The 12750-nt window shown below is 39.9% G+C and overlaps 1 protein-coding gene across 3 annotated transcripts in view; it reads left to right on the top strand.

The window, feature by feature from the left end:
- Nucleotides 1–301: 301 nt before the first annotated feature.
- The window catches only part of itprid2 (ITPR interacting domain containing 2), a 46307-nt gene continuing 33858 nt past the window's right edge, over nucleotides 302–12750 (top strand). Inside the window, exons 1-4 of one of the 3 annotated variants that reach the window (XM_057852984.1) lie at nucleotides 302–582; nucleotides 9222–9279; nucleotides 9354–9509; nucleotides 10401–10437. In XM_057852984.1, the coding sequence (XP_057708967.1) occupies nucleotides 9237–9279; nucleotides 9354–9509; nucleotides 10401–10437 (236 nt within the window). In that variant the 5' untranslated portion in view covers nucleotides 302–582; nucleotides 9222–9236. The remainder of the gene's footprint in view (nucleotides 583–9221; nucleotides 9280–9353; nucleotides 9510–10400; nucleotides 10438–12750) is intronic. The other 2 variants (XM_057852985.1, XM_057852986.1) reach the window with 2 other exon arrangements.

The following is a 12750-nucleotide window of genomic DNA, read 5'->3' as shown; positions in this document are numbered from 1 at the left end:
TACAGCAAAAAAACATTAGAACCCGATTTGTTATATTATTACAGGAATTATTATGATTTTATTATTCCAGTTTTTATTAATAATTCATGTGTTTTGTTATGTGAAATTGCCATTTGTAATCGTACCAGCAGTATTTATTAAGGATTTAGTGTAGGTTTTCGGGCTGTGGAACAAATTCATGGAATTGTAATGTATTCTTATGGGAAATTCCTGCTCGACATACGACCATTTCGACTTTCAAAAAAGGTCCTGGAACCGATTAACTTCGTATGTAGAGGTACCACTGAACATGGGGAGCCCGTTCTTTTATTTTTTTCAGTGGGTCTAATTTTGTAAGGCGGCCATAGTCCGCCAGAGGGTGCCGTTTCCCCTTTTGATTCTCTTGCAAGCGGGCGGGCGACGATGAGGAGGAAGCGGAAGCAGGAATGCGGGACGTGAGTGGCAGTGGCGGCGCAGACGTCAAACTGGAGACGTGAGGAGGAGCAGGAGGAGGACGACTCTTGTCAACTTTTGACACTTTTCTTCACACTTGCGACGTGACGTGACGCGAAGCGCGGCGAGACGAGGCACAACATGAAGAAGGTGAGCGACGCGCGTCACTCGTTTCCAAACATTTGATTCGCAGTCCGCCCTCGTCTCTCGCGTCGCTCAACTTGCAGCAATAAAACTAGCTCAACTCGTCCGTGACGTTTTGGGGCAAACTCCATACGAGTGACGTTTCTCCTCAGTAAACACGTTTAAAGTACAAGATGAACTCGCGTTCGACTCCACAGCAGTTGTGCGCGCGACGCCGCCGAAAAGACGTCAAAAGTCAACAGAAAGTCGCTAAAGTTGCGTCACGGTGGCCATTGGCGTCCACGCCAAAGTCGGTGATGCTTCCTCAAAAGTCTGGACAAACTCGCGAGTCGTCACTTGTAGTTTATGACATCATGTTGAAAACGTCACGTCGTGGACTGTTTTGTAATCTTGGCACGCGTCCGCGGGACATTATTTAACAGTTCACGACGTCATGGAAAAACAAGTATTCACAAACAAAGATATTTTAGAGCAAAATAAGCTTGCTAAGATTATCATTTAGTACGAAGTAAAACTGTTCAATAATATCATAAAACATGGACGTCAAACTGCGGGCTTTCACGATTTTTCGACAGCGAATCAGCGATCGAACAAATGGATTTCTAATTTTGACAGGGTCATTAAAAAGCATTAAAAGTCAATAATGGATTTTGTCTATATGTTCTAGGCATTATAAATTTGATGGTTAAAAAACTTTTTTTTTTCTACATAGTTAGAGCGGTCAAGTAGCTGATAATATCGGCGATGAAAACATTTAAAAATGATATCGGAACATATTGACATCGGTTTTTCGTGATCGGTTTTGGCCCAGTGTGCGTGTTACCTTCAAAGCGAATGGCCTTGAGGCTTTGTGCAAGGGCTGGTCACAGCTAAGCACGGCAGTTACGCTTATTGACCATTAGATGTCGCCAAACTAAGATTTGTTATTTGAGCAGACCATTTGCATTCATGGTGCAAAAAAAAAAAAAGAATAAATATTTCAAAAACAATGAAATGATATACTCATGATGACATACCTTATTCACTGTACTGAAGCTGTGTGCAGTGTTTGTTATTTTGAGCCAGAAGCACTGTGGGAGCCACATGTGATATGGCAGTGTCTAATGGACACTTTGCACTTGCACTTGATCCAAAACACGGATGTTTGCACTATTTTGATTTCAACAACCTAGTGGTGCAATATAGGCACTTTCCCCAATAACTTCAGTTGAAGTTGTTCTCTTATTTTTCACAGAATTGATCATTGGAAACCCTTGAAGTTGTTATATTTATCATTATTAAAGTATCTAATGGGGCATCACAATGCAATTAACCATAATATGGGAAGTCCACGACTGCATATTTTGGAATCGGTTTGATCTAGGATTAGATCAATAGGGGGCCTGCATTGTTGGCGAGGCCGTCAAAGCTGACCGAGTGGAATCGCAGACAAAGAGCTTATTCGTTGAAAATTCTTGTGAATAAATGCTTAAATCCCTGAATTCTTTATAGATATGGACATAAAACCGTCTCAATTATTGGTTCAAAGAAAAAAAAAAGTGCAGTTAGCATTTATTTGATGTAAATATTACGAACTATGAGGCTAGTCAGAGTAAGGAAATTAGTGGCCCCCTGATGTAAACAAAGCTTTTCTGGTCAAAATTCTTGTGAATAAATGCTTAAATCCCTGAATTCTTCAGAGATATGGTCGTAAAAAAGTCTCAATTCTGGGTTAAATGCAACAAAACAAAACAAAAAAAACGTGCAGTTAGCATTTATTTTACGTAAATGTGCAATGCTAGTCTGTCAGTGAATGTAGCTAGCAGCCACCTGATGTGAACGGAGCTTTTCCGGTTAAAATTGTTGTGAATGAATGCTTCAATCTCAGTATTGCTCATAGATATGGACGTAAAACAGTCTAAATTCTTGGTTAAATGCAAAATACAAAACAAAAAACCGTGCAGTTAGCATTTATTTTACGTAAATATGTCAAAGTGCAATGCTAGTCTGTTGGTAAATGTAGCTAGTGGCCGCCTTATGTAAACAGAGCTTTTCCTGTGAAAATTCTTGCGAATAAATGCTTAAATCCCCGAATTCTTTATCGATATGGACGTAAAAGAGTCTCGATTCTTGGTCAAAAGCAAAAAAAAAAAAAAAGTGAAGTTGGCATGTATTTTACGTAAATATTGTGAACTATGATGCCAGCGCAGTAGTGGCTAATTTCTCACATTGATTTTTTTTTTCACAACGTTTCAAAATGCATGCATGGTACAAAAAATATAATAATGACCTTGAATCCTCGAACAAATCACTCCTGAGACAATCCTTCCTGTTTGTATGCGGTACAGCTGTCATACTTTTTCAACCTAAATCTGGCGTTGGGTCACTGCATGCGTGTTTGTGAAAAGCTCCTCTTGATGTGGGCGGCCCCCTACTTGAATGCGAGGCGCAGTGCACGACCCATCTGACCCATTTATGAAGTCGATGATCGGGATACTGGTTAAAAAGTAATTATAGGACAACTCTACTTACAATTTGTGTGTGTGAAACTATCTGCAGTTGGGCATGAAATTAGTTTCAAGTGGCATTCAATGAGATTGCTGATACCCGCTCCACTAGGCATGTGCCGATAACTGGTTTCAAGGTATACCGTGTTATGAAAACTAGGAGTGGGAACCTCTTGGTACCTCACGATACGATACGATTTGCGATACAAAGCTCACGATAACGATGATCTGACGATATGGCGATACAATGATTATTGATACAATTTGGTGAATAAACAGAAAAACTGTGAGTTGGAATGAGTTTATCACTAGTAGACGTCCAAGCAATCCATTTGAACTGGGAGGGTGGCAGCGAATGAACGAGCCGAGAATATGTTCCAATCCGCGGTAAGACCAGTTTTAAATGACCAAAAACACATCGAAACAAGTCATTGACAACAGTCAACATGGCTCGCGCTACACATGTTGAATAAACTTCTCTATTCTCCGCTCACGCTATTTTCTTGTCGCTTTAACAACTGCCCGTCCGTCGCTGATTGGTCCACTGCGCTGTCTGTTTGCTGTGGCTTGCTCCGCCCTCAGAATTTGATCCGCCGGACGGTCCCCAGACTCAACCGCTGGAGTCTGGTATACCAGGCAAGCAACTTGATGGTTCCTTTTCTTTTTTTTAACATTGACACCTTTTTAAAACGGTATTTCGATTCTTGACAGGAGCACATCGATAACCTTTTGGGATACAACGTATCACGATATATTGCCATTTCGATATTTTGTCACACCCCTAATGAAAACATCAAGGTTTCAAAACCGCAAAACTTTTCTGTCATACCGTCCCTAAGCTATTAGCTACTTTTTATTTACCATGAATGTAGGGAGAAATCCCTCGCTTTCAGCTGCAAGTCCCAAACCTTCCCCACTGGATGTTGCTCAGTGTAAGTGAGGCAGTTGTGCTACACGATGGCTGGAGGAGGTGAAACTCCAGAACTTTTTCCCCGTCGAAGAAAACGAAATCGCTGGTATGGGAATACAGTGCTGGCCAAAAGTACTGGCACCCCTGCCATTCTGTCAGATAATGCTGAATTTCTCCCAGAAAATGATTGCAATTACAAATGCTTTGGTAGTATTATCTTCATTTATTTTGCTTGCAATGAAAAAACATTCAAGAGAATGAAAAAAAAAAATCATTATGATTTTACACAAAACTCCAAAAATGGGCCAGACAAAAGTAGTAGCACCCTAAGCCTAATACTTGGTAGCACAACCTTTAGGCAAAATAACTGCAAACGGTATCAATGAATTTCTTACAATGCTCTGCTGGAATTTTAGACTATTCTTCTTTGGCCAACTACTCCAGGTCTCTGAGATTTTCAGATCTCTCCATCTTTTCCCCAAAAGCTCTACTTTTGTCTCATCTGACCAGAGAACATTTTTGACTTTCTCAGGGAAGTTTTGGCAAACTCCAGCCTGGCTTTTTTATGTCTCTGGGTCAGAAGTGGGGTCTTCCTGGGTAGACTCCCTTTTCATTCAGACGCCGACGGATAGTACGGGTTGACACTGTCGTACCCTCGGACGGCGGGACAGCTTGAACTTGTTTGGATGTTCGTCGAGGTTCTTTATCCACTATCCGCACAATATTTCTTTTGAAATCTCTCGTCAATTTTTCTTTTCCGTCCACATCTAGGGAGGTTAGCCACAGTGCCGTGGGCTTTACACTTATTGATGACACTGCGCACGGTAGACACGGGCACATTCAGGTCTTTGGAGATGGACTTGTCGCCTTGATATTGCCCATGCTTCCTCACAATTTTGCTTCTCAAGTCCTTAGACAGTTCTTCGGTCTTTTTTTCTTTTCTCCACGCTGAATGTGGTACACACAAGGACACAGGACAGAGGTTGAGTCAACTTTAATCCATTTTGACTGGCTGCAAGTGTGATTTAGTTATTGCCATCACCTGTTATGTGCCACAGGTAAGTAACGGGTGCTGTTAATGACACAAATTAGAGAAGCGTCACATGATTTTTTTTTTTTTTTTTTTTTCTAAGGGTGCCAATACTTTTGTCCGCCCCATTTTTGGAATTTTGTGTAAAATGATAATCATTTATTTTTTTAAATTCTATTTTGTGTTTTTTTCATTGCAAGCAAAATCAATGAAGATATTTATACCGAAGCATTTGTGATTGCAATCATAATGCTCAATTTCTCCCAGATAATCTTACAGAATTGCAGGGGTGCCCATACTTTTGGCCAGGACTGTAGTTGTGAAGATGAGGCCAAAACTGAAGAGAAATGGATGGAAATCAACGATGTTGGGGAAAACATGTTTTACAGAATTCATATCAACATCCTTTTGAACAAAACAAGTCAAATTTATGGGAACAGTCATTTTCATGGGGGGCTGATTTACAGGCTCCCCCCAAAATGGTCCATTTTAAAAAAAAATAAAGTCAACATCTTAGTGTTGAAAGCTATAATGGCATACTTGTGCGAAACAAAGAAAAGTCAAAATTGTACGAGAGTTGTCATATTTGTAGGAAAAAAAAAGTCATTTTACCTTATGAGGAAAAAATATCCCGTGATATGACAACTTTATTCTCATAATATTATGACTATTCTTTATTTCGTTCTTTTCTCCTCTTCCTTTTTTTTAAATCCTTTGTCTGAATCCTCAGTGTAAAATGTTGGAGAAAGTTGGATACAAAGGAAGAAATATAAATAGGCCAGCTATGACCGGGACGTGTGAAACAGGAAATGAGTGTTTACGGCCGGCAGCGCAACAACTTCCTGTCCGCGCTCGGCGTGTGTGTGATTTTCATAAACAAATTGAAAATGTCAACACGTGTCCACTCGCAGCAAATTCTCATTTGACTTCAAGTATAAACAACAACAAATATGGAATTTTCAAAAGCCGGTAGCGATACCAATTTCAACTTTTTTTTTTTAAACGGCCTCTTGCTTTGAATTTAACACTGTAAGTCCCAGGTTTTTTGGGCTATAAAGAAAGACCAGAAGAGCGTCAGATGATGCCGATACCAAACTGATTACTTGGCTTTGTCAAACAATAGACCACTCAAACAAGAAATCAAGCAGACAACCCCCCGACACACTCCTGTGGAGTCTCTGCCTAGGTGTGAAGGAAGGGTTTCACTCTGGATAGCTGCAATTAGTAGAGATGGGAATCTTTGGGCACCTAACGATTCGATTAAAATTACGATTCAGAGGCTCCAATTTGATTATAAATGGATTATTGATACACCCCCCCCCCCCCTTTTTTTATTTATTTATTTTTTTTAATGTTTTGTAGTTCCAAAATTGTTCAAAAATCCTCTCAGGCTAAACCAAACTACTATTTCAGTATCAAGTTAACAGTTAATAACAGTAAATATAATTAGAGCTGAAACGAATACTTGAGCAACTCGAGTAACTCGAGTTTAAAAACTGATCCGAGTAATTTTATTCACCTCGAGTAATCGTTTATTTTGACAGCTCGAAGCGTCACGTTTTGCTCGGACTACTTTTAATGCGGGACAACGCGCTGATGTCATGTGCGTAGAGGAAGAAGCAAAAAAAAAAAAAAACTTACTACAGCCGCTACAAACGACGCCGACGTTGCTAAATACTAGCCCGCACGATGCTACGTTGGTAGCAGGTAGCGTCTGATGAGTTTCATAGGGATCACATGTATGTTGAACTAGATGCAAAATGACAGACTCGGCCGCGTCTGGGCAGCGTTAGTAAACAGCCGCCATCCTAAAGCAGTAGAGGGCTCAGCGCTAATAAATAAGATTAACGTTGCTGTCACTAGCTCACGTAACGTTAGCCCTGCGGAGGGCTAGGTTTCTATTAATTATGACCACTGTCGATGCGTGGCTAACGTGTCTTACATACAGGCTTTGACATAACATAGCGTTGTGGAGTGATGAGGGTGTAAAATGAAAACTTAATCATGCTAACTATCAATTTTAGCTCAGTAGTCATTGCTGGATAAAACACCAAATAGCACTGGTCCCTAATGTGCTCCAATACAGCCTGTATCATACATTTATTTTGAACACTGCAAAAACTCCAAATCCTATCAGGACTTACAGTTGAGACTAACTTAAAAGTTAACTAGAACTTAAAAATCACTTGACACAAATAGAAATTCAAATTGAAACACGTGGGAAACTTTTAAGTGATGTGTGTTATGAAGCGTAACGGCATTTTTGGGTAAGATATATATATTTTAATAAGATCTAAAGGTTTTTTTGCGTGAAAGCAGTGAATTAGTCTTTTTTGTTTTTATTCTAGTCTGGCTGTTTTCAACAATATACATCGCAAATAAAGACATTGAATGAAAATGGTTCAAGATTAGATGAAATGTCTTGTTTTCTCATGTATATTTATAATTGCTCTTCACCTAAAAATATGTTTTATCCGATTACTCGATTAATCGATAGAATTTTCAGCCGATTATTCGATTACTAAAATATTCGATAGCTCCAGCCCTAAATATAATACTCAAGTCTCCATTCTGTACCAGCAGCTTTAATCTACATTCAATTAATTTAATGTTGTGAATCAACCGGTCAAGTTGCTCCCGTTATTCCATAATTTCATATTTTAAAGATAGATTCAAGTCTATATTTTGCTGATTTAGGAGTATTTTAAAAATAAAAAGTTAATTAAGTTTCGCTACAACAGAGCCTTTAAGAGAAGTCTACTGCTTTAAGATGGCGGCTGTTTCCTAAAGCGGGCCGAGTCTGTCATTTCGCATCTAGTTCTTTAATACGTGTTCTAATGCTGCCGTCGTCTGTCATTTTGCATCTAGTTCTACATCTATGATATCTACAGTAGCCGTATGTTTGTAGCAACTAGCAACTGGGCGTTGTTTGTAGCGGCTGTCGGCCGCAGTCAGGTATTATAGATTTTTTTTTTTTTTTTTTAGCGGCATGAGTTGAACATGATATTTACTCTCGGCCCGTTCCTCATTGCGTCTCGAAGACCGCGCCGACTGTGTTTTAGTTCCGCTTTACCTGGTATAATTTAATAATCGGAATTTGGATGTTTGTGAATCGTTCTCGAATCTTCCACGGCTGAATCGCGAACAATCTAAGAATGGGAAGTTTCGCACGCCTCTAGCAATTAGCATCTTGAATATTTGTAAATCCAGGGTTCCCTTGGCTTTGGCAAACACAGAGATGGCCGGTCGCCGTGTTCTACAATATGATTGACATGACAGCCGTGAATGCATATGTGTTGTATCAGGCATGCACCGGAAGGCAAGAGAGACGGGTGGACTTCTTGGTGGGCCTTGCAAAGGAATTGGCTCACTCTTATGTGGGCGCAAAGAAGGCGCAGAAGGAAAAAATTGCTTCGGCAACAACATCCAACACCTAGCTCCGGGAAAAGAGCGAAGTGTCAAATTGTCACCACATAAAAAATATTTTTATTTTATTACACCATCCCTTGTATATAGTTTCTTATGTTGTCTTTTTCACATACGTTTTTTTATTGGATAAAAAGCTTTTTTGTGCAAAAAATGACTTGTGTTGTGCATCATCAGCAATATGATAATTATAGCTCCATACATAAAAGAAACAGTGCAACTTAATATTCCAAGAGATTGAGACAGCTGTTCTTTTTCCATGCTGTCATGTCAGACAGTCCTCCGCAACAAATCCCCAGCAAAAAAGTACTCTGATATCTTCCCAATTTTGTCAAATCGTGCACAATTCGATCACATTAGACAACCATACTGAGCAGTTACCAAACAATAAAACATACAGTAAAAAGGTTGTCCGCCCGATTGCCTGCCTGAGCGGTCCGCTGTCCGACAAAGCCAAGGCAATCCTGCCTTGCAAACACTTTAGATGCTAATTGGAGCAAAACAACCCTGCGGTTTTGCGAGTGTGAATGGGAATGACTAATGAGGAGCTCAATGCTCACAAAAGATATGCTGATTAGAGATTAGATGACCCTTGCCTGGGTACAAAAGTGATTTGTATCAACTTGGTCGTTGTAGTTTTCAATCGTTGGAAGACAAATTGTCACATCCCTACTGTGTATGTAGCACTAGCTAGCTCTAACTAGCTCTAGTACCTTTAAATAAGAATGAGCCAATAGAATTTTTCAATGCCAGAACCGATGGTTTTGAAAGGGTTTACCCGCTGTCTCGCCAGGTGTTATAGCAGACGATGGAAAGTCCCGTCGTTCTCCCGGACCGGGCCCCGCCTCCAGGTACTTCCTCGCGGTAAGGTATGGAGAATGATCCGTGAATGACGCTCGGCCTTCCCCCCCTCGGCGACCGCTAGACGGCGCCGTGCCCAAGCCCATCCTGGCGTCCGTGCGCCGGTTGGCCTGGGCCAAGAGCAGGGACTCCACCTGGCAGGAGACGCAGAAATCCAACGGCGACGCCGAGAGGACCTCTGACGAAGCAGGTGAACCAGGTGTCTTAGACATAAATGGAGGTGGGTAGAATAGCCAAAAATTGGACTCGAGTAAGAGTGGCGTTACGTCAAAATAAAATTACAAAAGTAAAAGTAGTCATTTAAAAAAGGAATTCTCAAGTCATTAGTAACAATGTGAGTAACTGCTTACAATGTCTGTTTTTTTTTTTTTCTTAAACATTTTTTTTCCTCAAAATGTAATCTATATCAACTGTTATTAAAATATACTCACCTAATACGTGACCATGTTGGGCAAAAAAATACACACAAAAATAATCAAATTCAAACTAAGAAAAATGAAATGTCACCTGTCCAAAGATTGTGAGTGCCCTCTAGTGGAGAAAACCATTTCTACCATGAAATGAAAAGGATCATATCTCTGGGTCTCTGTGGTCAATCGGCGCCAAATAAAAACTCAGGGAGAGCTTGGAATTCAGTAATGTGTCAAATAGTTTCATTTTAATGGCGCTCAGAAGAGGCTACGTGATTGAACAGGCTGGTGCAATTATAGGACTGCGAGCTCGTGTGTGGTCACCTAACTATATTGTTACGTCTGATTGGTTTAACAGAGTCCTGTGATAATTGTTGCAACGTCTCATTGGTGAAACTGGTAGAGCTACATCTCTATGGAAAATAATGTCAAATCTATAAAGTATGGCGTGGTAAAAGTACTTTTACTGTAGAATTCTATTTCTCCCCAAAACCTATTGGAGTAAATGTAACGCGTTGCTACCCACTTCTGGGCATGGGCAATTTATGCGAACTGTCCACACACCACTGAGAAGCAGCAATACATCCACAAAATGATCCAATTGATTGACAAAATCAAGGAAGACAAAAGCGATCTGCCCGGTTTTGGCAAAAACGCCGCATGTGGCCAAAGCTTGACAAAAACTTTTGTCGCTCTTTCAGGACTTTCTCCCGTCACCAACTGGCTCGACCAATGCAGGTAAATCTTTCTATTTTGGGATCGTTGACTGCTGTTGAACTCATGTGCTGGTGTTGACTGTACTAGACTAGACGTCCAATTAAATTGTTTGTATTTGGGGGCCTGATCACTATGGCGCCCCCTTAGATGAGAAAAATATGTGTCATAGGTAATCTGTAGTCATCTGTGGGTACCGTTTAGTCATTTTAACTACAGTACTGTTGGTTCACTAAACTGTGGGCACAGTTTCGTCATCTGTACCCACAGAGTAGTGATCTGAACCCAGGTATTACTAGTCTGTACCCACGTTTGACTAATTTGTACCCACAGTGTAGTAACCTGAACCCATATATAACTAATTTGTTCGCTGAGATTACTAATGTGTACCCACAATGTAGTAACTTGTACCCACATAGTACTAATCTGTTCCAACAGTGTAGTAATCTGGACCCGCATATTATTAAACTGTACCTGCAATTTAGAAACGTACCACATATTATTTACCAATTCCCACAGATTACAAATCTTTACCCACCTATTACTAATTTGTACCCACATAGTAGTAATCTGAAACCAAATATTACTCATTTGTTTCCACAGATTACTAATCTGTACCCACGTATTACTAATCTGTACCCACAGTTTACGAACGTACCACATATTACTAATCAATTCCCTCAGATTACTAATATGTACCCACGGATTACTAATCTGAACCCACAGAGTAGTAATCTGAACCCATATATCACTAATATGTTCCCACAGATTACATCTGTACCTACAATTTAGTAACACGTATCCACATACAGTAGTACTAATCTGTATCAACAGAGTAGTAATCTTGACCCGGTTATTACTTGACTGTACCCACCTATTACTAAAATGTACCTAGAACTATGAAACATACCAAATATTACTAACAAATTTCCACATCTTAACTAATCTTTACCCACATTTTACTCATCTGTACCCACATAAATTTAGAAACGTATCACATATTACTAATCAATTCCCACAGATTACTAATCTGTACCCACGGATTACTACTCTGTACTGAGAGAGTAGTAATCTGAACGCACATATTACTAATTTGATTCACAGATTACTAATATGTACCCACGATTTAGTAACACGTGTCCACGTACAGTAGTACTAATCTTTACCAACAGGGTAGTAATCTGGACCCGCTTGTTATTATTCTGCACCCACGTATTATTAAAATGTACCCACAATTAAGAAACCTACCAAATATTGCTAACCAATTTCCACAGATTACTCATCTTTACCCACACATTACTAATCTGTACCCACAGAGTAGTTATCTGAAACCACATATTCCTAATTTGCTCCCACAGATGATTAATCTGTACCCAAATATTACTAAACTGTAACCACGGTTTACAAATGTACCACATATTACTAATCAATTCCCACATATTACTAATCTGTACCCAAGGATTACTAATCCGTACCCACGATTTAGTAACACGTGTCCACATACAGTAGTACTAATCTTTACCAACAGGGTAGTAATCTGGACCCGCATGCTATTATTCTGCACCCAAGTATTATTAAAATGTACCCACAATTGAGAAACCTACCAAATATTGCTAACCAATTTCCACAGATTACTAATCTTTACCCACACATTACTAATCTGTACCCACAGAGTAGTAATCTGAAGCCACATATTCCTAATTTGCTCCCCACAGATGACTAATCTGTACCCACATATTACTAAACTGTAACCACGGTTTACAAATGTACCACATAATACTAATCAATTCCCACGTATTACTAATCTGTACCCAAGGATTACTAATCCGTACCCACAGTGTAGTAATCTGAACCCATATGTTACTCATTTGTTCCCACAGATTATATCTGTACCCACAATTTAGTACCCACATTGTACAAATCTGTACCAAAAAAGTAGTAATCTGTATTCACGCACTGTATTACTAAACTGTACCCACTATTTAGAAACGTACCACATATTACTAATCTGTACCCACAGATTACTAAACTGTAGCCACGGTTTAGTACAGATGAAGACACAGAGGACTCATTTGTGGCTAAAGATGACCTCTGAAAACAATTCTCTTTACCCTAGCCGGCAGGCGGTTTTGTCCCATTCAGCTCTTCCGACCTGACACGTTGGCGCTATTGATTTTTTTTTTTTCCCCTGACACCTCAAGGCGTGTTTCGTTGTTATCAGCACACTGACGTAAAAACAACACACAGTTTTTGCTTAGATACACACGCGCGCAAGTCGACGCCATCAAAAGATGTCAAGACGGACGAGAAAAAGTCAACAAAGGAGGAGTTGCTTCT

Source organism: Corythoichthys intestinalis, chromosome 12 (genome assembly GCF_030265065.1).
Source record: "Corythoichthys intestinalis isolate RoL2023-P3 chromosome 12, ASM3026506v1, whole genome shotgun sequence".
Taxonomy (NCBI): domain Eukaryota; kingdom Metazoa; phylum Chordata; class Actinopteri; order Syngnathiformes; family Syngnathidae; genus Corythoichthys; species Corythoichthys intestinalis.
The sequence above is the reverse complement of the archived record's forward strand: the minus strand, read 5'-3'. Positions and strand labels throughout refer to the sequence as shown.